Below are 24817 nucleotides of genomic sequence, written 5' to 3'. Positions count from 1 at the left end.
AGTCCTGGGATCGAGTCCTGCATCAGGCTCCTTGCTCAGTGGGGAGCTTGCTTCTCCCTCTGCCTGCCTCTCCCCCTGCTTGTGCTCTCTCTCTGACAAATAAATAAAATCTTTTAAAAAATCAAAAAAGTGGGGCGCCTGGGTGGCTCAGTTGTTAAGCGCCTGCCTTCAGCTCAGGTCAGGGTCCCAGGGTCCTGGGATCGAGCCCCGCATCAGGCTCCCTGCTCCGCGGGAAGCCTGCTTCTCTTCTCCCTCTCCCACTCCCCCTGCTTGTGTTCCCTCTCTCGCTGTGTCTCTCTCTGTCAAATAAATAAATAAAATCTTAAAAAAAAAAAAATCAAAAAAGAAAGAAAGAAAGAAACTTTTCGGGCTGCCTGGGTGGCTCAGTCGTTTAAGCATCTTATCTGCTCCAGCTCAGGTCATGATCCCAGGATCCTGGGATTGAGCCCCAAGTCGGGCTCTCTACTAAGCAGGGAGCCTGCTTCTCCCTCTCCCTCAGCCTACTGTTCCCCCTGCTTGTGCTCTCTCTCTCTGTCAAACCTCTCGCTCTGTCAAATAAATAAAATCTTAAAAAAAAAAAAACTTTTCTGGGGGTGCCTGGGTGGCTCAGTCGTTGGGCGTCTGCCTTCAGCTCAGGTCATGATCCCACTGTCCTAGGATCGAGCCCCGCATCAGGCTCTCTGCTCGGCGGGAAGCCTGCTTCTCCCTCTCCCACTCCCCCTGCTTGTATTCCCTCTTTCGCTGTGTTTCTCTCTGTCAAATAAATAAAATCTTTAAAAAAAAAACAAAAAAACTTTTCTGATCAAAACTGTTTAACTAACTGCACATTCTTGGAAAGCTCCCTTAGCCCTTCTGAGCTAAATCGTAGTGATTTCGGTTAATAATTACCTCATCTTAATTTAAATAGTAAGGAACCAACCTGAAGCATGTGAACTAGTATACAGGAAATCAAGAATATTCCAAATAATTCAGTGTCACAAGAGAATTATGGCTAATTTACTTCCTTGAGACTGTGGCAGTGATTAAAAAATGTAAAAATCACTTTAAAACATAACAAGTGTCCTTTACTTTCTTGAACAGAGATCTGACAGACATCATATAAAAATATTCTTACTTTATTGTTAGAAAATACATAGAAACATCCTAATGGACTATTAAAAATATAGTATTACACCAAGAACCCTGAACTGGAAGTGAAATAATCTTCGTTATAGTCCTAGAACTAACTAGAATTTTACTAGATGACTATTAAAATACCTTCCAGTTATTAAATTTGCCGAAAGGGATCACCAATCCATCCTCATCTTTGATTTTAAGAGTCAATCAGCAGGGCACCTGGGTGGCTCAGTCGGTTGAGCATCCGACTCTTGATCTCAGCTCTCAGCTCAGGTCTTGATCTCAGGGTCATGAGTTCAAGCCCTGCATTTGGCTCCACGCTGTGGAGCCTACTTAAAAAATAAATAAATAAATCAGCTGAGAGGTGCCTAGCTGGCTCAGTCAGTAGAGCATGCAACTCTTGATCTTGAGGTCATGAGTTTGAGGCCCATGCTGGGCAAAGAGATTACTTAAAAAAAGAAAGAAAAATAAGAAAAAAAAAGAGTAAATCCGCTCCATGTCCACTCCTGGAAATAATAACCAATCAGCAATTCCCTTTCCCTCTGCAATGTAAAGATCACAACATCCCTCCATTTTAATTCATACCCTCCTCAGACTTAAGGAAAACTCTAGCTCACTTGAGACTCAACCCCAAACCATATTTCTGAAATGCTACTGCCTTCCTCTCTTAATCTAGGTTATCTCGTAGGATTGTTATATAACCCAACATAGGGATAGAATTTTAGAGCTAAAAACATTTTAAAATGAGGGACTGGACTAGATAAAAAGGAAAAAATTGAGACCCAGGGTCATATAGTTATCAGAAGACCCAGAACTAAAAGTTACAGAAAGCATGGTCTTAGTCCAGTGCTTTCTCAATATTTCATTCTATTAGTAACACTATGTTCCATGACCTGAAAATACCTTGACTTATTTTACACTACCCAAAGGTTCAAAGTCATTTCATTCCCTTACAAACTATTTAAGTATAAACAGAAATCAAGCTAGCTATCATCACTAAATGGGAAGTATGTCATATAATAAATCTACTGTGCCAATCATCCTGCTGTTTATCTTTGTTAACTTAGCATCCTGTCAAAACCAGGAAACTGAACAATCCTCACAAAGATCTAGCATAAAAGTAAGGACAGAACTTCCTCCCTCTGTCATGTTTCCTAATTTTTAGAAAAACACACACAAATAACAAAGATTTATTATCTATCATTACACAAATAAATGTTAGTTTTAACAATAACTTTAATAAAACAAACTTATGAATAAAAGGAAATGTTTTGAACTCATTTTTAAAATTGATCACGCCTAGGCCACACTACTCAAAACTAAGGAAATATGAACCATATCCATGCTTCCTTAGAAGGATATCATTAAATATGAATAGTATCCACAAACAGAAAAAATTGTTCTTCAGCAATTTTCCTGAAAAACTGAGATACATTTATTTTAACTCCTATCTCTTGTTTACCTACAGATATAGTCCTAGCCATTTCTTAGAAGGCAAAACACTATACATACCATTATCATAATAGCACTCAAAACCATGACAACCTCACTTCTGAAATCGTTATTACATAAAAATTTTCAGGGGCCCCTGGGTGGCTCAGTCGGTTAAGCGTCCGACTCTTGGTTTCGACTCAGGTCATGATCTCAGGATAGTGGGATCAAACCCCACGTTGAATTCTGCAGTCAGAAAGGAGTTTGCTTGACATTCTCTCTCTCTCCCTCTGCTCCTACCCTGCTCACACTCTCTCTATAAAATAAAATCTTTAAAGATTTTTTCAGGGCTATGTTTTAGAGAAAGGAATAGCAAATTAAATATAACACCAGAAATAAAACAAGTGAGAAAAATCTCAAATATTAAAGATTAAGCTAAGCAGTATAAACAGTATATTCTTAGATTACAACTATGACTATTTAAAAAGAACATTTACAGTGACATAAATATTACTTCTGGTTTTCACTGAATGCTATTATCTCTTCCCACTACAATCTTTCTTTTATGTTAGAAAACCTAAGCCAAGAAAGTTATATTTAAGTTTCAAGACCATAACAATTTATTTTTTTAAAGGTCGTATTTATTTGAGAGAGACAGAGATAGCAGAGAGAGCACCAGCGGGGAGGAGAGGGAAAAGCAGGCTCCCTGCTGAGCAGGGAACCTGACACAGGCCGGGACCATGACCTGAGCCAAAGGCAGAAGCCCAACCAACTGAACCACCCAGGTGTGACTGTAACAATTTAAATAAAGGAAAACCAGGAAAAACACTTCCAGCAAATATAAAAGACTAGCATCTGGGGGTGCCTGGGTGGCTCAGTTGGTTAAGTGTCCGACTCTTGATTTCAGCTCAGCTCTTGATCTCAGGTTGTAAGATTGAGCCCCACGTCAGGCTCCGCCCTGGGCATGGAGCCTGCTTAAGATTCTCTCTCTCCCTCTCCCTTCTGCTCCTCCCCACTCATGCTCTCTCTCAAAAAAAAAAAAAAATCCGTATTCTATTAAACATATTTTAAAAATCTTGTCATCGGGGACGCCTGGGTGCCTCAGTCGGTTAAACATCTGCCTTCAGCTCAGGTCATGATCCCAGGGTCCTGGGATCGAGCCCCACATTGGGCTACCTGCTCAGCAGGAAGCCTGCTTCTCCCTCTACCACTCCCTCTGCTCGTGTTCCCTCTTTCCCCTGTGTCTCTCTCTGCCAAATAAATAAATAAAATCTTTAAAAAAAAGATGCAATCAGTAAAACGTGTTAAACTACCTTTAACCTCTTTATAGCAAGGTACTACTTTATACCCTATAACTGAAATAGCAATAATGTCCACTGTCCAAGGTACAGTGAAATGGGTAATCACACATTCTGTTAACAGTGTAAATAATTGCAAACCCTTTAGAAAGCAACTGGTAAATGATCAAAGAATCATAAACATTCATAACATTATATTCACTAATCCCTCTCTTAGGAATATAATCTAAGGTGATCTTTTAAAAAGCATTTTAAGTGTAAAGTTGTTGTCACATTATAAAAATTAGAATTTTAGAATTTTAATCAGTAAGAGGAGATGCAACTAAATGTGGACTAAAAATAACTATGAAAGAGGGGCAACCTGGGTGGCTCAGTCAGTTGAGCATCCAACTCTTGATTTTGGCTCAGGTCATGATCTCAGCGTCATGAGATCAAGCCCCACATCGGTGTCAGCACTCAGTCTACTTGTCCCTCTCCCTCCCCCTCTGCCACTCCCTCCCTCACACATGCGCACACTCTCTCTCTCAAATACATAAACAAATAAATAAATCTTTTTTAAAATTTTTAAAAAATTAACTATGAAAGAAACAGAAAGCAAAATAGAAATTACCAGGGAACTGGGAGAGGAAGGAATGGGGAATTACTGTTTAATGGGTAAACAGTTTTTCTTTGGGATGATCAAAAAGTTCTGCAAATTGGGGGTGGGGGGAGGGGTTAGCCTGGTGATGGGTATTAAAGAGGGCACGTATTGAATGGAGCACTGGGTGTTATATGCAAACAATGAATCGTGAACACTACATCAAAAACTAATGATGTAATGTATGGTGATTAACATAATAAAATAAAATTTAAAAAATACATAAAAATAAAATTTTTTTAAAAGTTCTGCAAATTGATTGTGGTAAAAGTTATACAACACAGTTAATATACTTAATGCCATAAAACTGTACATTTAAAAATGGTTAAATGGTAAATTTTATGAATTGTAGATCTAAAAATGATTAAATGGTAAATTTTATTCTGTATACTATAATAAAAAGAAAAAGTAACTACAAAAAAGCATTTTAAGTAAAAAACTGATTCCCAAATTTAATCACAACTATTTATAACTATGTGAACATTATATATGCACATGTACAAGGAATTAAAAGAACCTTTGTGGGGGAGATTAGACAAACCACTGGCTGTAAGGCAGCAGTTCCCAATGGGGGCAGTTTTGCCCCCGGGTACATATGACAATGTCTGGAAACAATTTTGGTTGTATGGGATTATCGCTGGCTTCTAGTGGATAAAGGACAAAGGATACTGCTAAACATCTTATGATACACACAAGAATCCCCTCACAACAAATAATTATCTAGTCCAAAATGTCAACAGTGATTCTATTCAGAAATCTTGGTTTAAAGTAATACGATTCAAAGAGTTCTTCCATATTTAATGTGTCTATATTTTTTAAAGGTTATATGGTAAATATAAAAATGCATTAAAGGCTCAGAGTTTTGGGCTCTTTTTCTTTCCCCTACAAACTTCCATCACAATCCATAATTTTTACCCCGAAGAGAGAGAGAGGTAGGGAACCAAAGGACAAAAATGGGGAAAACAGCAAATTGTCACACATGGATTATTTTTCTGCAAACTGTTCCTCAATGGATTACAACAAACAGAACAAATCTGGGACTGACAGGCTTTAACACAATTTCCATGGCCCTGTCCATATGGTGGTTTTTTATTCTCTATTATATTTTATTACTTCTCACTCATTTCATTATAGCTGTTTATTTTCAAATTTGAGACCTATTACTGTCTTACACCATTATTTCTCCATGATAACTAAAAAATACTATTCCTCAAACACAGCTTTGTAAATGCAAACTAATAAATGTTGAAGAAATGAAATCAATCACCAATTTTTAAAAAAAATCATAGTAATAAATCAATGCTAAAATTAGTAAGTGAAAATTTACTGAAGAACAAGGTATTTACAAGGTATCTCCCCAAGAATCATTTGTTAAAAATGGAAAAAAATTAACTTCACATAGAAAAATCTGGTGGGGGACGCCTAGGTGGCTCAGTCGTTAAGCGTCTGCCTTCGGCTCAGGTCATGACAGGCCCCGCATAGGGCTCCCGGCTCAGCGGGAAGCCTGCTTCTCCCTCTCACACTCCCCTTGCTTGTGTTCCCTCTCTCGCTGTCTCTCTCTCTGTCAAATAAATAAATAAAATCTTTAAAAAAAAAAGAGAAAGAAAAATCTGGTGGATACCACTTTAACCAAGTGATCAAAATTATTATCACCAGTAATGGGACCAACTGACATCATGTGTCTCCTGCTAAGAGGCACTTAAAAAGAACACACCATCACTCCTGTTGTTTTTCTGCCCAAAATCCATAATCTAATCATAAAGAAGCATCATACAAACCCAAATTGAGGGGTATTCTAAAAAAAAGAACTAGACTGTACTCTTCAAAAAAGTCAAGGGTGCCTGGGTGGTTCAGTTGGTTAAGTGTCTGACTCTTGATTTCGCCTCAGGTCATGATCTCAGGGTTGTGAGATCAAGCCCCATGCTGGGCTCCTTGCTGGGCATGGAGCCTGCTTGAGATTCTCTCTGTCCCTCTCTCCCTCAAAAAAAAAAAAAAAAAAATCAAGGTTAGAAGAAAAATACCGTACAATTTCACTCATATGTGGAATTTAAGAAACAAAACAAACAAGCATGGGGGGGGAAGAGAGAGAGGCAAACCAAGAAACAAACTCAACTATAGAGAACAAACTGATGATTACCAGAGGAGGTGTGTGGGGCTATGGGTTAAGGAGCTGATAGGGAGGGGCACCTGGGTGGTACAGCTGGTTGAGCATGGAATTCTTGGTTTCATTTTTGTTGTTTTCTTTTTTTTCAACTCTTGGTTTCAGCGTGAGTCGTGATCTCAAGGTCATGAGATGAGCCCCACATCAGGCTCAGTGCTCAGCACAGTCTGCTTGAGATTCTCTCTCCCTCTCCCCCTCCCACTCGTGCGCACTCTCTCTCTGTCTCTCTCTAAAATAAATAATCTTTAAAAAATAAAATAGTTAATAGGGATTAAGAAGTGTACTTGTTGTGATGAGCACTGGGTGTTGTACAGAAGTGTTTAATCACTATATATTATACACCTGAAACTAATATTACACTGTATGTTAACTAACTGGAATTTAAATTAAAACTTAAAAAACCTGTCAAGGTCAAGAAGACAATGAGAGGCAGAACTTCCAAGTTAAAGAATATAACCAGAGAATATACAAATGATAATGTAGTTGAAACAAAATGTTAACAATAGTGACTCTAGGAAAAGGGTAAACAGGAGTTTGTACTCATAACACTTCTTTCTTTTTTTTTTTAAAGATTTTATTTATTTGACAGAGAGAGAAGGAACACAAGCAGGGGGAGTGGGAGAGGGAGAAGCAGGCTCCCCGCTGAGCAGGGAGCCCGACGCGGGACTCGATCCCAGGACCCCAGGACCATGACCCAAGCCGAAGGCAGATGCTCAACGACTGAGCCACCCACGCGCCCGTACTCATAACACTTCTTAAATTTGAAATAATATCAAGATAAAAGTTACAAAAAATTTTGTAGCATTTTAACTCTTCAAGTATCTTCCTTTTCTAAGGACATGGAACTATTATAGGAGACCAGTTTCACTTAATCTGACTCCATGTCTAATCTGAGAAAACAGAGAACAGTTTAAAATATATCACTGATAATTTGCTAGACAAAAACATACAACTTTGTACATCTGGCCACTTCAATCCTCTATTTAAATACCAAGAATCATCATCGAGGATGATAACATTTAAGAATTTGACAAATAGGGCGCCTGGGTGGCTCAGTTGGTTAAGCGACTGCCTTCGGCTCAGGTCATGATCCTGGAGTCCCGGGATCGAGTCCCGCATCGGGCTCCCTGCTCGGCAGGGCGTCTGCTTCTCCCTCTGACCCTCCTCCCTCTCATGCTCTCTGTCTCTCATTCTCTCTCTCTCAAATAAATAAATAAAATCTTTAAAAAAAAAAAAAAAAAGAATTTGACAAATACAGGATGAAAACAGTCCACACGAAGGATGGTATGATTTAAGAATAATATCGGACATCTAGTTTTAGTTTTATATAAATCTCCACCCCTTCCTATTTTCATACTTCATAGACTAGAGCTATTTTCTTGAGTGTAATATTTACCATGTAATTTTAATCATTTCACTTTATCATTGTTCATGAAAAGAAGTTTGTATTACTCTAAAGACATATTATTCGATTTTCTAGGATATAAAAAGGCATAAAATGAAGAACTAGCATAGAAAGCCTTTTCAAATCTTTAAAAAAGCCTTTTCAAATCTAACCCAAATAACCTTCCTTTTTTCACCTCTACCTCCCATATCCTCTCCAATCACAATGTCTCACTATTCTCAAGGCACAAAAGGGCCCCTCTATCAAGTCCCTAGACATGACCTTTGCACCACCTAGAACATCTCCCCTCCTTGTCAACACTACCACCTTGCCTTAAGTCCCAACTCAAAACTGCCATCCCTCTCTTTGGAAAATATTGCCATTAACTCTCCAAAGGAATTTTTTGCTGTTCTTCCACATTTCTTGGTTCATATCTTTTTAACTGTACTTAACCACATCACAGTGTATTTCAGTCATTTATTCCTCCACTTAGCTCAATATTAATTATCTATGAATCCCAATCATCTAGAACTGTGTTTATCAAACAGGAGGACTGTGCCACTCCCACACCCTCACCACCCACAGGGACCATCTGACAGTGTCTTTAAACATTTTCAGTTGTCAAAACTGGTGGTGGGGGGGGTTGTTACTATTATCTACTGGGCAGAGGCCGGGGATACAATGCATACACAGAACAGCCTCCCACAGCAAAGAATTATCTGGACCAAATGTCTATAATGCCAAGACTGAAAAACCCTGACCTAAAACAATCCCTGGCTCATGTTAGACCTTAAAAATGTTTATGAAAATAGAATAAAACACTAATCAAAGAATTTGGAAACATAAAAAGGGATATATAATATGGAACAGTACAAGCTCAAGAATTGCCAAGACAGTACAAAGAAGAGCAATGTGGGCATTCATGCCCTAGCAGATTTCATAAAAAGCTATAGTTATTAAGAATATGTGGCACTGGCATAGGGATTACAACAAACACACCAGGAATGACATCATATACAATGGTGGAGCAAGTAATTCCAAAATTCTGTCCCTCCACTAAGGCAACAATTACACTAGTAAAAAATTTCTGAATCAACATTTTTGGAAATCTAGAATCTAATCAAAAACCTACAACTAACAGGGAACAGTTAATAGAAAAAGCTGCTGAACATCAGTATGAGAGCACTGTGGTGTTTTAACTTTACGCACCTACCATGTCCCACTCCCGGTTAGATGACAGCCATGAAGATGGTGGCCCACATTCCCAGTGAACTTGCAGATGCCAAAGGTAGTGATGTGGATCCTATTCTTAAAAAATTGTGGTTGTGTGTTTTGACCTGTTTGGCCATTATCTAACAGACTGGGATGGGGGTTGTCTTTCTTTCACCCACCTCAGAATTTTCTCAGGAGGAGCAAGTTCCTAAAACAAACACGATTTGTCCAAAGTATTTAAAGGCAAATATACTATCCACAGCCACCAGGGCAAGGGGTAACAAGTGGGCCAGGCACTTGACAGACATAAAAGGATGGGAAAAAAGAAGCCAGATAGAGATACAGGAAAAAATAAGAGCTCCAAAGAGCTCCAGCACATACCAAGGAATTTGGAAGGCCACACCTATGCCCAAAACTGTACACATGCTCAGAAAAGACAATAGACCATAAACTTTCACCTTTAGCTGACCTTTAGCCTCCACCCAATCAGGAAGTGAGAGTCACAAAGGAGTTTTAAATGGACTGGCAAAGCACTGAGAAGTACCCCAATACTGAGCCAATCTGCAAAGAGAGAGAGTTGTTTTGGTTTGGTTAGGGTTTTTGTTTGTTTATTTTTGAACTGTTTTTTTTTTTTTGCTTGTATGTATTTAAGGCAAGTTTTGTCAAACCACTAACTAACCAATAAGCTACCAGAACAAACACTTCAGTATCCAGACATGACAAATATAGCCTTTGTGAAAATAGGTAAGAAAGTTCACTAAGCAGGAGCGCCTGGGTGGCTCAGTCGGTTAAACGCCTGTCTTCAGCTCAGGTCATGATCCCAGAGTCCTGGCATCGAACCCCACATGGGGCTCCCTGCTCAGCCAGGAGCCTGCTTCTGTCTCCCTCTTCCCCTCCCCGCTGCTTGTGCTCTCGCTCTCTCTCAAATAAATAAATAAAATCTTAAAAAAAAAGTTCACTAAGCAAAAACCACAACAAGAAGCAACAACAAACCCTGGGGAGGGGGAAAAATGTTTTCCAGAATTGCCATATTACAATATTCAAATTATCTGTTTTCAACAAAAACGTAGAAGCATGCCAAGAAATAAGAATGTATGGCCCATTCCCAGGGAAAAAAGAAGAAATTAACAGAACTGTCCCTGAGGAGGCCCAGATGTTGGAATTAATAGGCAAGGACTTTAAATAAACTGTTTTAAATACAAAGAGCTAAAGAAACCAGCATGTCTTACCAAAGTAAAAATACACAAATTATAAAAAGGAACCAAATAAAGTTTTGGAGTTGAAAAATACAATAGCAGACATGAAAAATTCACTACAAAGGTTCAACAGATCTGACCAAGGATAAGAAAGAATACGTGAATTTAAAGATAGCACCAACTGAGAGTACCCAGTATGAGAAGCAGAAAGAAAACAGAATGAGGAAAAATGAACAGAGCATCAGAAACTTGTGAGATACCATCAAGCATAACACATGCATAATGACAGTCACAGAAGAGAAGAAAAAGGAGCCATAAGAATATTTAAGTAATAGTCAAAGCAGCCCAAATTCATGAAATACATGAACCTACATATCCAAGGTCAGTGAATTCCGAGAAGGATAAACAGAGTTCCACAGTGAGACAAAATATAATTAAACTGTCAAAGCCAAAGAAAATCTCAAAATCAATGAGAACTGACAAGTACAATGGATCCTCATTAACAGTTGAACACCATGGAAACCAATAAAGTGAGATGACATATTTAAAGTGTTGCAAAAAGGGGCGCCTGGGTAGCGCAGTTGGTTAAGCATCTGACTCTTGGTTTCAGCTCAGGTTATGATCTCAGGGCCCTGAGATCAAGTCCTGGTGGAGTCTGTTTAAGACTCTCCCTTCTCCCTTTGCCCCTCCCCCTGTGCTCTCTCTCTTAAATACATTTTTAAAAATTGAGTATTAAACTGCTGAAAAAAAAAAAACAAGAATTCTGTATCCCTGAAAAATGAATAAATAGGCTAAAAAATCAAAAGCTGAGGAAAATGCACTGCTAGTATACTTGCCCTACAAGAAACGCTAAAGGGAGCAATCAGGCTGAAATGAAACACCACAGTGTAACCTGGAGCTATATTATAAAATAAAGAACAATGGTAAAAGCAACCACATTAGGTAAATACCAATACCACTTTTTTCTTTCTTTTCTTTTTTTGATTTGTAACTATTCAATCTCTTGAGTTAATAATCAAAAACATCCCAGGGGCGCCTGGGTGGCTCAGTCGGTTGGGCGACTGCCTTCGGCTCAGGTCATGATCCCGGAGTCCCGGAATCGAGTCCCACATCAGGCTCCCTGCTTGGCGGGGAGTCTGCTTCTCCCTCTAACCCTACCCCCTCTTGCGCTCTCTCTCTCACTCTCTCTCTCTCAAATAAATAAATAAAATCTTTAAAAAAATAAAAATCAAAATCAAAAACATCCCAAAAAAGAAAAACCCAGAATCAGTGGCTTCACCAGTAAATTCTACCAAACATTTAATGAATAATTATCATCTCTCGAATTCTTCCCAAAAACAGAAGACAAGGGAACATTTAACTCATTCTACAAGGCCAGCATTACCCTGATACCACAAAGACATCACAAAAAAAGAAAAATACAGGCCAATATCTCTTATGAATACTGATGCAAAAATCCTAAACAAAATACTAGCTACTGGGGCGCCTGGGTGGCTCAGTCGTTAAGCGTCTGTCTTCAGCTCAGGTCATGATCCTGGGGTCCTGGAATCGAGCCCCACATCGGGCTCCCTGCTCTGCAGGAAGCCTGCTTCTCCTTCCCCCACTCCTCCTGCTTGTGTTCCCTCTCTCGCTGTGTCTCTGTCAAATAAATAAAATCTTTAAAAAAAAAATACTAGCTACTGATACAAAATCCTAAACAGAATGCTAGCAAGTAGAATTCAGTAACACATCAAAGAATTATACACCATGACCAAGTGGGATTTATCCCAGGAATGCAAAGTGTGGCAAAAATAAATCAATGTAAAATACCACATAAATAGAAAAAGGGGGAAAATCACATAATCATCTAAGTTGACACAGAAAAATCATCTGACAAAATTCAACACCCTTTCACAATAAAAACACTCTGAGAACTAGGAAGAGAAAGGTACTTCCTCAATTGGATAAAGAGTATTAATGAAAAACTCACAGCTAACATCATACTTAATAGTGAAAAGACTAAAAACTTACAACCTAAGATCAGAAACAAGACAAGTATGGTTGTTTTTGCCATTTCTATGCAACAGAAATTTAAAAAGAAAAAAACAATCCAAACAGTAAAGGATAAAGTAGTTTGTAGAGGACATGATCTTACATATAGAAAATCCTAAATAATCCATAAAAAAGTAGAGATAATAAATGAATTCAGCACAGTTGCAGGATATAAGATCAACAAGCAGAGAGCAGTTACATTCCTATACACTAGCAATAAACAATCCAAAGAGGATATTGAGAAAACACTTCCATTTACAACAGCATCAAAAAGAATATATAGGAATGAATTTAATCAAAGAGGTTCAAAACTTGTACAATGAACACTACAAAACACTGCTTAAAAGAAATTAATTCAAGGGGAGCCTGGCTGGCTCAGTCAGAAGAGCTTGTAACTCTTGATTTCAGATTCGTGAGTTCAAGCCCCACGTAGGGTGTAAAGATTACTACAAAAAATAAATGAAAAAAGGAAAGAAAATAAACAATTCCAATTAAATGGAATGACATCTCATGTTCCAAAAGATCTAATATTGTTGAGAGCAATACTCCCCAAAATATACAGATTCAATGTAATCTCTATTAAAACTGCAACAGCCACTATCGCAAAAATTGAAAAGTCAATCCTAAAATTCATATGCAAATTCAAGGAACCCCAAATAGCTAAACCAATCTTGAAAGAGGACAAAGTTGGAATACTCTCACTTCCCAATTTCAAAACTTGCTACAAAGCTCAAGTAATCAAACAGTGTGGTACTGGCATAAGGTTAGACAAATAGAACAAAAAAAACAGAAATATATCCATACATCTATGGTCAACTGATATTAGACAATGACGCCAAGACCACTAAATGGAAAAAGAACAGTCTCTTCAGCAAATGGTGCTAGGAGAACTGGATATCCATATGCAAAAGAACGAAGTTGGACCCCTATCTCACACCATATACAAAAATTAATTCCAGGGGCGCCTGGCTGGCTCAGTCAGTAGAGCATGTGACTCAATCTCAGGGTTGTGAATTCAAGCCCCACAATGGGTGTAAAAATTACTTAAAAATAAAATCTTGGGGCGCCTGGGTGGCTCGGTCGGTTAAACATCCAACTCTTGATTTTGGCTCAGGTCATGATCTCAGGGTTGTGAGATCAAGCCCCACGCAGGGCTCCACACTGGGTATGGAGCCTGTGTAAGATTCTCTCTCTCCTTATACCTCTGCCCCTCCCTGCTCCCTCTCTAAAATACATAAATACATAAATAAAATTTTTAAAATCTTTTTAAAAAACTAATTCAAATTGGATCAAAGACCTACATATGAACTAAAACTATAAATTCTTAGAAGAAAATAGGGATGCCTGTGTGACTCAGTTAAGCATCTGCCTTCGGCTCAGGTCATGACCCCAGGGTCCTGGGATCAAGTTCCGCATCGGGCTCCTTGCTCAGCGGGAAGCCTGCTTCTCCCTCTGCCCGCCGCTCCCCCCTGCTTGTGCTCTCTCTCTCTGACAAATAAAAATCTTTTAAAAAGAAAAAGAAGAAGAAAATAGAGGGATAAATCTTCATGACTTTAGATTTGGCAATAATTTCTTGGATGGCACCAAACACTCATACAACAAAAGAAAAACAGATAACTTGGACTTCATCCAAACTGAAAACTTTCATGCATCAAAGAACACTACCAAAAGAGTGAAAAGACAACCCACAGAATGGAAAAGATATTCACAAATCATATATTTGATAAGGTATTAATACCCAGAATTTATTTTAAGTAGGTTCCAAATGCAGCATGGAGCCCTAACCGGGACTTGAACTCACAACCCTGAGATCAAGACCTGAGGTAAGATCAAGAGTTAGACACTTAACTGACTGAGGCACCCCAATATCCAGAATTTTTAAATGACTCCTACAACAACAACAAAAAAATTTTTAATTGGGCAAAAGACTTCAAGAGACATTTTTCCAAAGATATACCAACAGCCAATAAACACATGAAAAGAGGCTTTATATCATGAGTCATTAGGGAAATGCAAATAAAAACTACAATAACACTTCACACCTGTTAGTATAGCTATTGTTAAAAAAAAATACTGAAGTATAAATAATATACAGTGTTATCTTAATTTCAGGTACACACATAATGACTCAACAATTCTACACATTACTCAGTGCTCACCATGATAAGTGTAGTCACTATCTGTACCAAACATTATTACAATCTTATTGACTATATTCTCTATGCTGTACTGTGCATCTCCATGACTTATTTATTTTATAACTAGAAGTTTGTACCTCTTAATCCTCTTTATTTCATTTTAGTTTCTTATTTGTCAATTCATTTGTTTTATATTTTGAGTATAATTGACATAGTCAACTAAATTTTTTAAGTTAATTTAATTCTAAAATAAACTGTATGAGCTCATTTTTCTAAAAGACAAAACAAAAAGCACTGTTGACCAAGAATGCAGAGAAATTCTTACCCTTATACAATGCAAGTGGGAATGTAAAACAGCACAGCCACCACGGAAAACAGTTTAGTGGTTCATCAAAAAAATTAAAGCCAGAATTCCACTTCTAGGTACATACCCAAAAGAACTGAAAATAGAGACTTGGACAGACATTTGTTCACCAATGTTTACAGAAGCACTATGCACAATAGCCAAGATGAAAACACAAATGTCCATCAACAGATGAATGGATAAACTAAATATGTATGGTACATACATAATGAATGGAATATTATTTAGCCTTAAAAAAGAATGAAATTCTAGGGGGGCCTGGGTGGCTCAGTCGCTGGGCCTCTGCCTTTGGCTCAGGTCATGATCCCAGAGTCCTGGGATCGAACCCCGCGTCAGGCTCCCTGCTCTGCAGGAGGCCTGCGTCTCCCTCTCCCACTCCCCTGCTTGGGTTCCCTCTCTCACTGTCTCTCTCTCTCTGTCAAATAAATAAAATCTTAAAAAAAAAAGGAATGAAATTCTGATACATGCTACAAAATGGGTGAACCTTGAGGACATTATGCTAAATAATGAAGTAAGCCAAACACAAAAGGACAAATATTGTGCAATTCCATTTATAAAGAAGTATCTAGAATAGTTAAAATCAGAGACAGAAAGTGAAAAGGTAGTTACCAGGGGATTAGGGGAGAGGGGAATGAAACTTACTGTTTAATGGGTACAGTTTCAGTTTGAGATGACAAAAAAGTTCTGGAGTTGGACAGAGGTAACGGATGCACAATGATGCAGAATATTGGGAGATACAGGGATTCTTTGGGAGGTAAAGGAAATGTTCCAGAATTTGACAGCAATGATGGTTGCACAACACTGAATATATTTAATGTACTTAATGCCACTGAATTATACACTTTAAAGTGGTTAAAATGCTAAATTTTATATTTTATTGCAACTAAAAAATAACAAAAGAAATATACAAACAAGAAGGTTGGTAACAGTAATATTTGTCCATTACCATTCTCCCTTCCAGCACAAGAAAAATGTCTTAAAATCTGTTTCGAAAGTTCATAGGTATGCATGTATAAGCTATCTCCATATCTGCCATATTTGTTATCAGGGAAATATATCTCTGTGATTTATTAATTATCTTCTTGTCTTGTGTTATTTATTTTTAGTCTAAAAGCACTTAAGGGCAGAGCTTAAATTTTTCTGGTTTAATTAGGCTCAGTACCAACAGTACCTACTTGGGCAAATAAACACTATTCAGAATTGGTATGAAAATGTCAACCTTTCCCGGGTGCCTGGGTGGCTCAGTCGGTTAAGCGGCTACCTTCAGCTCAGGTCATGATCGCAGGGTCCTGGGATTGAGCCCTGCATCAGGTTCCCTACTCAGCAAGGAACCTGCTTCTCCCTCTGCCTCTATCTGCTACTTCCCCTGCTTGTGTTCTCTCTCTCTCTGTCAAATAAATCTTTAAAAAAAAAAATGTCAACCTTTCCAAAACATTTAAGAAACCATGAAGGGGGCACCTGGGTGGCTCATTCGGTTAAGTGTTTGACTTTGGTCACAATCTCAGGATCCTTGAATCAAACCCCACATCAGGGCCCATGCTCAGCAGGGAGTCAGCTTCTCCCTCCCCCTCTCCCTCTGTCCCTCCCCCTACTTGTGCTCTCTCTCTCTCTTTCTCGAATAAATAAAATATTTTTTAAAAAATGAAGACTTCCTGAAACCAATACTATACTGTATGTTAACTAGAATGTAAATAAAAATTTGAAAAGAAAAAGACACAATGGAGGACTAAAAACATTCCAGTCTATTTTTTTAAATATAAAAGTATACATGCCCTAATGGAGGTAAGAAATCACAAATTTGTAATAAAGCAGCAATATTTGAATAAGGTCAGCATTCTGCCTTATTACGTTTAAATAGCAGTCTCTGTGTAATACTCTAAATAAAAATTACATTGCAATAAAGGTCACCATGTGCATGTGGGCCTAATTACTAAAACCTTCAAGAAATGTTTCATCTCACCTCATACACTGATTTCTGCTTTAGTAAATACAGCTCATTCCAATGATATACCACACACACAAAGACAGTCTGCAAATGGAGACAAGAGGCAAACAATGTGGCAACAGCAAGAAAGCAAAGCAAAAAGTTTTATTCCTGTTTTAAGGAGTTAAAGAAAAGGGTCTTTAGGTGAGAACTGTGGTTCTATTTCTCTGCAGAAAAAAAAATACAAATTTAAGACATTTAGATTTTAGAGACAAAAAACAGCACCTGTTTCCACAATTCATCCTTCAAGTTAGGCAGGTAACCCTAGCTCCCATCCAGAATAATCAGGTTATTGTTTAGAATTCAGATGTCAGAGACAAATCATGGAATACACTAGTAAGTGGGTGGCAGTATTCAGGAACACAAGTCATTTAAATTTTTTTAATATCTACTGGAATGGGGATGAAGGAGGAAGAAGTTCCCAAAAGTCATCCTTTCCTGACTTTAAATTCCATTTTTTATCCAAGTTCATTCTACCCGATTCCAGTACTAAACTACTGTGTTCTAATACCATATATGTCATTAGTACTCAGCTGGTACTTAGCATCTGCTACTATACTTTTAGAGGGAATGGGAATTGAACATACATGTCTATATACTCCTAAATATATTCCTTGTCTAAAGGACTGTTCTATCTTCTCAGTATTTCCAATGATTGGCATAGAGTAAACTCAAATGTAACCCCATGCTCAAAATATTCAAAGGCTCCCCATGCTGTGGCGCCTGAGTCGTTCAGTCGTTAAGCGCCTGCCTTCGGCTCAGGTCATGATCCCAGGGTCCTGGGATCGAGCCCCGCACAGGGCTCCCTGCTCAGTGGGGAGCCTGCTTCTCCCTCTCCCACTCCCCCTGCTTGTGTTCCCTCTCTCGCTGTCTCTCTCTCTCTGTCAAATAAATAAATAAAATCTTTTTTAAAAAAAGCTCCCTATGTTTATAAAGTATGAAATTCCTAAGCATAGCATTCGAAGCTCTCTGCAAGATAATTCACACATGACTTTCCAATCGTACCACAACTCAGCTCAAAAAAGGTTCCCTTCCCCCTCTTCTAATGAATTTTGTTTTACTTCTCTTATAATAAGCAACACATTCTGCTTAGAGTTCCTTGTTTAAAACTCAGAGTACTCTCTACTGGAGTGTAAGCTCCTCAAAGGAGGACACTGGTCAGGGTTCATCTTTTTCCCATGTGGGAAATAACATATTGCCTTGTACAGAGGAATAATAAATGCTTATTAAAATGAAGATAATGTCTGCTCAGGCATTCCTTAAAAGAAGAGTGATTTCTTGAGCATTAAAAAAAACAACCCTGGGAAAAAAAAACCCACAAAACAACCCTGAAGTCATTTAGTACCCTCCAATATCTTCTCTTCAGTGTCTAAACTGAGATATTCAGTAAGCTGTGTTGGATGCATGATAGTCAGCCTTTGAAAGAAATGTATTATTTCATATACTTAACAAGTAACAGGTGCAGTCACTTTAACATGAAACATTCTTTTTTTTAGTGCTATTTATTTTTTATTTATATATATATATTTTTTTTAAGATTTTATTTATTTGACAGACACAGATAGAGAGGGAACACAAGCAGGGGGAGTGGGAGAGGGAGAAGCAGGCTCCCGGCTGAGCAGGTAGCCCGATACGGGGCTCGATCCCAGGACTCTGGGATCATGACCTGAGCTGAAGGCAGACGCTTAACGACTGAGCCACCCAGGCATCCCGAAACATTCACTCTTGATTCTCTACTTTTAGCAGACACTTAGAATATACAATAAAAATTCATAAATAGGGTGTTTTGTGGTTTTGAATGTTGGGGATACGTATATGAAGAAGGGGAAAAGGGGAAAAGCCAAAAAAAAAAAAAACACCACACAAAAAAAACCCACCAATAAGAGGTGGGCAAATTCTTCCCAACTCTATAGAAATTAACCAAACCTAGCTTCAAATACCTAAATTAAATGGCAGAGAATGAGCTGATTGATAATCTTAGTATTAAAAGAAAATACATTTTAAAATATAGTAAAAGCAAAGATATCATATGCCTCCTGATAAAATGTGCTGAGAAAGGGGCGCCTGGGTGGCTCAGTCGTTAAGCATCTGCATTCGGCTCCAGTCATGATCCCGGGGTCCTGGGATCGAGAGCCCTGCATCAGGCTCCCTGCTCAGCGGGAAGCCTGCTTCTCCCTCTCCCACTCCCTTCGCTTGTGTTCCCTCTCTCGCTGTCTCTCTCTCTCTGTCAAATAAATAAAATCTTTAAAAAAATAAAAATAAAAAATAAAATAAAATGTGCTGAGAAAGACACAACATCACTTCATAGTATTTCTAGCAAAATACGTGATCACAAGGAAATATCAGACAAACCCAAATTAACTACCCTGTTCTTCAAAAATATGTAAGGGGAAAAAAAAAACAGCACGGTACAGTGCTCAAGAGTAAAGAAGATTAAAGAGACATGACAATGAATTGCAATGCATGCTCCAAAACTGGATGCTAGACCAGAAAAAAATTTTTTTCTTTCACTATAAAGGACATTATGAAGCAACTGGCAAAACATGAATAAGGTCTGTAGATTAGGAACAGTATTGTATGGGGGCGCCTGGCTGGCTCAGTCAGTGGAGCATGCGACTCTTGATCTCAGGGTTGTGAGTTAAAGCCCCACACTGAGTGTAGAGATTGCTTAAAAATAAAATCCTAAGGGGGCGCCTGGGTGGCTCAGTCCTTAAGCATCTGCCTTCGGCTCAGGTCATGATCTCAGGGTTCTGGGATCAAGCCCCGCATCGAGGTCCTGGGATCAAGCCCCGCATTGGGCTCCCTGCTCAGCGGGAAGCCTCTCCCTCTCCCACTCCCCCTGCTTGTGTTCCCTCTCTCACTGTGTCTCTGTCAAACAAACAAACAAACAAACAAACAAATAAATAAAAAATAAAATAAAATAAAATCTTAGGGCGCCTGAGTGGCTCAGTCTGTTAAGCATCTGCCTTCAGCTCAGGTCATGATATCGGGGTCCTGGGATCCCGCTTCAGGCTCCCTGCTCAATGGGGAGGCTGCTTCTCCGTCTCCCTCTGCCCCTGCCCCCCCTCTCGTGCGTACATGTGTGCACGCGCTCTCTCTCTCTCAAATAAATAAAATCTTTTAAAAAAATCTTTTAAATAAAGAAACAGTGGGGCGCCTGGGTGGCTCAGTCGGTTAAGCGGCTGCCTTCGGCTCAGGTCATGATCCCAGGGTCCTGGGATCAAGCCCCATATCGGGCTCTCTGCTCTGCAGGGAGTCTGCTTCTCCCTCTGCCTCTGCTGCTCCCCCTGCTTGTGCTCTCTCCCTCCCTCTCTCTCTCAAATAAACAAATAAAATCTTAAAAAAAAGAAATAGTATCAATGTTAATTTCTAATTTTGCTAACTATACTCAGGCTACATAAGAGAATATTCCTATTTTGGGGAAATACATATTGAAGTATTCAGGGGTAAAGGAGCATCATGTCTGCAATTTACTCTCAAATGGCTCAAAAATAATATAGACAGAATGATAAAGCAAATGTAAAAAATTACTATTTGCTGAATCTGGGTGGAGGGCCTATGACAATCTGCATACTATTTTTGCAAATTAAGTCTGAATTTGTATTTTTTAACTTTTTATTTTGAAATATAGTAAAAAGCAGATGATTATTCTTTATTTCCTTGAAGGTAGATCAGATTCATCTCCCAAGGGTACAGTTATTAAAAACATTTTTAAAAATCATTCAATAAAATATTGCATGAGATCAATGAGACATTGACAAGAAAGTTGTTTTAAGTAAATGTCTTTGATCTCTGGGTATTTTTAAAATGTTATCTATAAAAACACCAAATGTCTTTTATGGGAGTAGGACTAAGTTACTAGCCAAAATGTGTATTAATATAGATTTTTTTGAAGTATAACATAAGCTCCATGGGGACAAAGCTTTAATTTGTCTTGTTCACCTAAGCAGTACTTTGAACAGTTCTTGGCACATGGCAATAGTAATGAGTAATAACTAGTATTTGAGTAATTAGTATGTCCCAGACACTAATCTGTGTCCTTTAACTCATTTAATCTTCACATAGTCCAAGAAATATTTGGTAATGAATTAGTACTTTTTGCAGGATGACAATTACAGTCAGTTCTGAAATCACATGAGTTCCTAAAAATCACCAGGTTATGCAAAATTGTGCAATGAACACCAAAGGATTCATAGGGAAAATGGGGTTAGAACTACAACACTCAAAAAACTTCATCAGTGACACATTTTTTAAAAAGACAGAAACCTAATAAAAATGATAGCACAGTTTTACAGTTTATACATGAGGTGATTAAAAAATACACAAACACAACAATAAATACAGCACTTTACCTTGAAAAAGACCTGAAGTTTGCTTGTGGAAGTACATCAGAAGGGCTGCAGCTCATGAATTACTGTGAAATGATATGGAAGGAGGGTTATCTGAAATCGGATGGAAAATTGTAACAACAGACGTGGATGGGAGTGGCTTACAACACAAGGGGTGCACTGAGCTAGCCAACAGATGTTTGAGGTGTGAGGTGTGTGCATGTATATGCATGATTTAATGCAGTTCAGTTCAGCTGGGTGTAGCTTCCTGTTTTCACCCAGGGAAAACTTTCTATAAAGGACCAGATAGTAAATATTTTAGGCTTTGTGGGCAGTTAGGTCTTTGTTACAACTATTCAACTCTGAGATTGTGGTACAAAAGCAGCCACAGAAAATATAGACAAATGGGCTTGGGTGTGTTCCAACAGAACTTTATTTACAAAAACAGGCCACTGGTTGGTGGTCATAATTTGCTGATCCCTGACCTTGCAGACAAAATCCTGCATAAGAAAATGCAAATTTTGTCTTATGCTCAAATTGTTCCCTGATGTATCAATCTTGTTGGGACAAATATGCATATTCAAAACAAGCATTATAGCAGAACTAGGTTTGGAATGCTATCATATAAATCAAAAAACAGTTAAGATAATTCAAATAAGCAAAATAACAAATCTAGTATTACATGAAAATAAATTACTTTGATTTTGGACTTTATAAATCAGTGATTATCCAAAAGTCAACTGACCACTTCAAATGACCAAAATAAAAACAACTAAGGATAGATTTTGAACAATCATAGTCAATCAAAATCCATGCATTAAATTCTACACAATCTTTAAGAAAAGTGGAAAATATTTTTGACAGTTCTTCTGAACTGAAATTATCAGGCTCATTTACAAAGGGCACATATGGCTTTTTCAAGATCATCAAGCCACAAAAGTTAACATACAAACTGCACTAGAAGATGAATAAGTTCTGGACATCTAATACAGAGCATGGTGACTATAGTTAACTATACTCTATTACATGAAAGTTGGTAGAGACTAGATTTTAAAATGTTCTCACCATAAGAACAAAAAAATGGTTATGTGAGGTGAGGGATGTGTTAACTAACCTTATCGTGGTAAACATTTCAAAATATATACATATATCAAATCATCACGTTGTACATCTTAAACTTACACAGTGTAGTATGTCAATTATATATCAATAAAGCTGGGGAAAAAAACATACTAATTGTACAACAGTTATACAATATTTGTCCAGGAACTGAGTTAAAAATTCTAAGTTGACCTGCTTCCCAAGAGAAAACACTAATATATACCACAATCCTTTGCTCAAGCTGCTATATCTCACATCTGGACTCTCCTCCAGTTTTCTTTGTCAAAACCGTACCTATCTTCCAAGGGCCTTCCCTGGACCCCATCAGAAATACCTTCCTAGGGCGCCTGGGTGGCTCAGATGGTTAAGCGTCTGCCTTCGGCTCAGGTCATGATCCCGGAGTCCTGGGATCGAGTCCCGCATCGGGCTCCCTGCTAGGCGGGGAGCCTGCTTCTCCCTCTGCCTCTGCCTCTCTCTCTCTGACTCTCATGAATAAATAAATAAAAAAAAAAAACATTAAAAAAAAAAAAAAAAAAAAAAGAAATACCTTCCTACTCTGAATTTAGTTTTTACCTACTGCAGCATTTATTACTTTATATCCTGCTTCAAAATTATTTGTGTACATGTCTATAATTTCCTCTGCCATACGGAAAATAAGACTAATCTTTAGCCATACTAATCCCGATGCATGGGCAGCCCTTTTTCACAGTCAACCCTCAATTGCTAACTCATCTTCAAGACCCAATACAGATACCATCTCCTCTGTAAAACTTTCCTAGACGTCCCCCAAATTAGGCTTTCCTTCATTACTGGTACCCAGTAAAACCAATATACCTCTATTTTAGCACTGTTTTATACCTGCTTATGTACTTAATATCTCCCTCACTAGGTTAAGAATGCCTTAAGGAGGTGAGAATTTTCTATTAAACTTTGCATACCATAGCACAGTGCCTGGCCCCTAGTTGATACTCAAGTATTTGATCAACTAATAAAGCATTCTCCTAAAATATGAAGTACAGGATATAAACACATGAACACCACTGCCATACCAATAATTTCTTAAACAATATTGTATATAACAGTCAACAAGAAAGCTGGACTATAGATACCAAGAATGGCTACTTCAAGCCAAAACTGAAAGACAAAGTCTCAAGAAACAGGATCTCAAAATAGTGACTATAGCACACAATTCACAGAACCTTTTCCCAGGGCAAAAAGCACAACTGGCCAGAATAAAGGTCTTTTCGTAAGTATCATCCCTAAACATAAAAGGGCAGAAATCGGGACGCCTGGGTGGCTCAGTCGGTTAAGCATCTGCCTTTGGCTCAGGTCATGATCCCAGGGTCCTGGGATCGAGCCCCGCACAGGGCTCCATGCTCAGCGGGGAGCCTGCTTCTCCCTCTGCCTGCTGCTCCCCCTGCTTGTGCTCTCTCTGTCTCTGTCTCTCTGACAAATAAATAAATAAAACCTTTTAAAAAAAGGCAGAAATGGGAGAAATGGGGCACGTGAGTGGCGCAGTAGGTTGAGCATCTGACTCCTGGTTTCAGCTCAGGTTGTGATCTCAGGGTCGTGAGATGGAGCCCCACATTGGGCCCTGTGCTCAGCACGGAGTCTGCTTGAAACTCTCTCTCCCTCTCCCTCTCCCCACTGCACTCTCTCACTCTCTAAAATAAATAAATAAATAAATAAACAAATCTTTAAATAAAAAAGGGTAGAAATATAATATCCTGGATATAATAATCTTTCAAAACAGAACATATCCTGAGCCACAATATTAACAAACTTCTCAACAAAGTGTTTCCTTTCCAATGTTTGCACAAATACGTGTACATTGATGACAGATGATATCATCAACAAAAGACCTGTATCCTAACCATGTAAGTTTAAAAAAAAAAAAAAAAAAAGATATGCATACGTGGCTAAAGAAACTTCCCTTCAGCACTACCCTTCTTCCTACCCCCAAAGTAAAACCAAAAAATGATCAACATTCACATAAGCAGAATTATTTTTTTATTTTTTTAAAACTCTACGCCCAACGTGGGGCTCAAACTCACAGCCCTAAGATCAAGAGTCACCTACTCTACCGACTGAGCCAACCAGGTGCCCCCATTTTTTTTAATAACCTTATAGAACATCAAGTACAGGTTCATTTTGCAAATGACAAAGCAGAAGCCTGGAAAGGATAAATCAGTCCAAGGTCCTACAATCAGTTAAGCAACAGAGCTATACCTAGAAAACCCTGGTTTGGCTCAGAGTTCAGTGTTCATTCCTCTTACACCAGCAGTTCTCACACTTTTAATCTCAGGACCTCTTTACACTCTTAAAACAGTTAAGAATTAGCAAACACCACAAAGAGCTTTAGTTTATTGCCTTTTAAGAACCACTGTTATAACCATGTTACTTCCTCCAGAACTGCAGGCTTTATCAATATCTATT

General features: G+C 38.4%; 1 protein-coding gene across 7 annotated transcripts in view; it reads right to left on the bottom strand.

Moving 5' to 3' along the window:
• Nucleotides 1–24817, bottom strand: part of ATRX (ATRX chromatin remodeler) — a 305789-nt gene that overhangs the window by 276981 nt on the left and 3991 nt on the right. For 4 of the 7 annotated variants that reach the window (XM_032387887.1, XM_032387888.1, XM_032387891.1 and 1 more), the window contains exon 2: nucleotides 21305–21366. The exons of the other annotated variants lie outside the window; for them this stretch is intronic. In XM_032387887.1, the coding sequence (XP_032243778.1) occupies nucleotides 21305–21360 (56 nt within the window). In that variant the 5' untranslated portion in view covers nucleotides 21361–21366. The remainder of the gene's footprint in view (nucleotides 1–21304; nucleotides 21367–24817) is intronic. 7 annotated transcript variants of the gene reach the window in all.

The sequence above is a fragment of the Phoca vitulina genome, unplaced genomic scaffold (genome assembly GCF_004348235.1).
Source record: "Phoca vitulina isolate PV1807 unplaced genomic scaffold, GSC_HSeal_1.0 scaffold51, whole genome shotgun sequence".
NCBI classification, from domain to species: Eukaryota; Metazoa; Chordata; class Mammalia; order Carnivora; family Phocidae; genus Phoca; species Phoca vitulina.
Note: the sequence above shows the minus strand (reverse complement) of the source record. Positions and strands in the feature narration are given on the sequence as shown.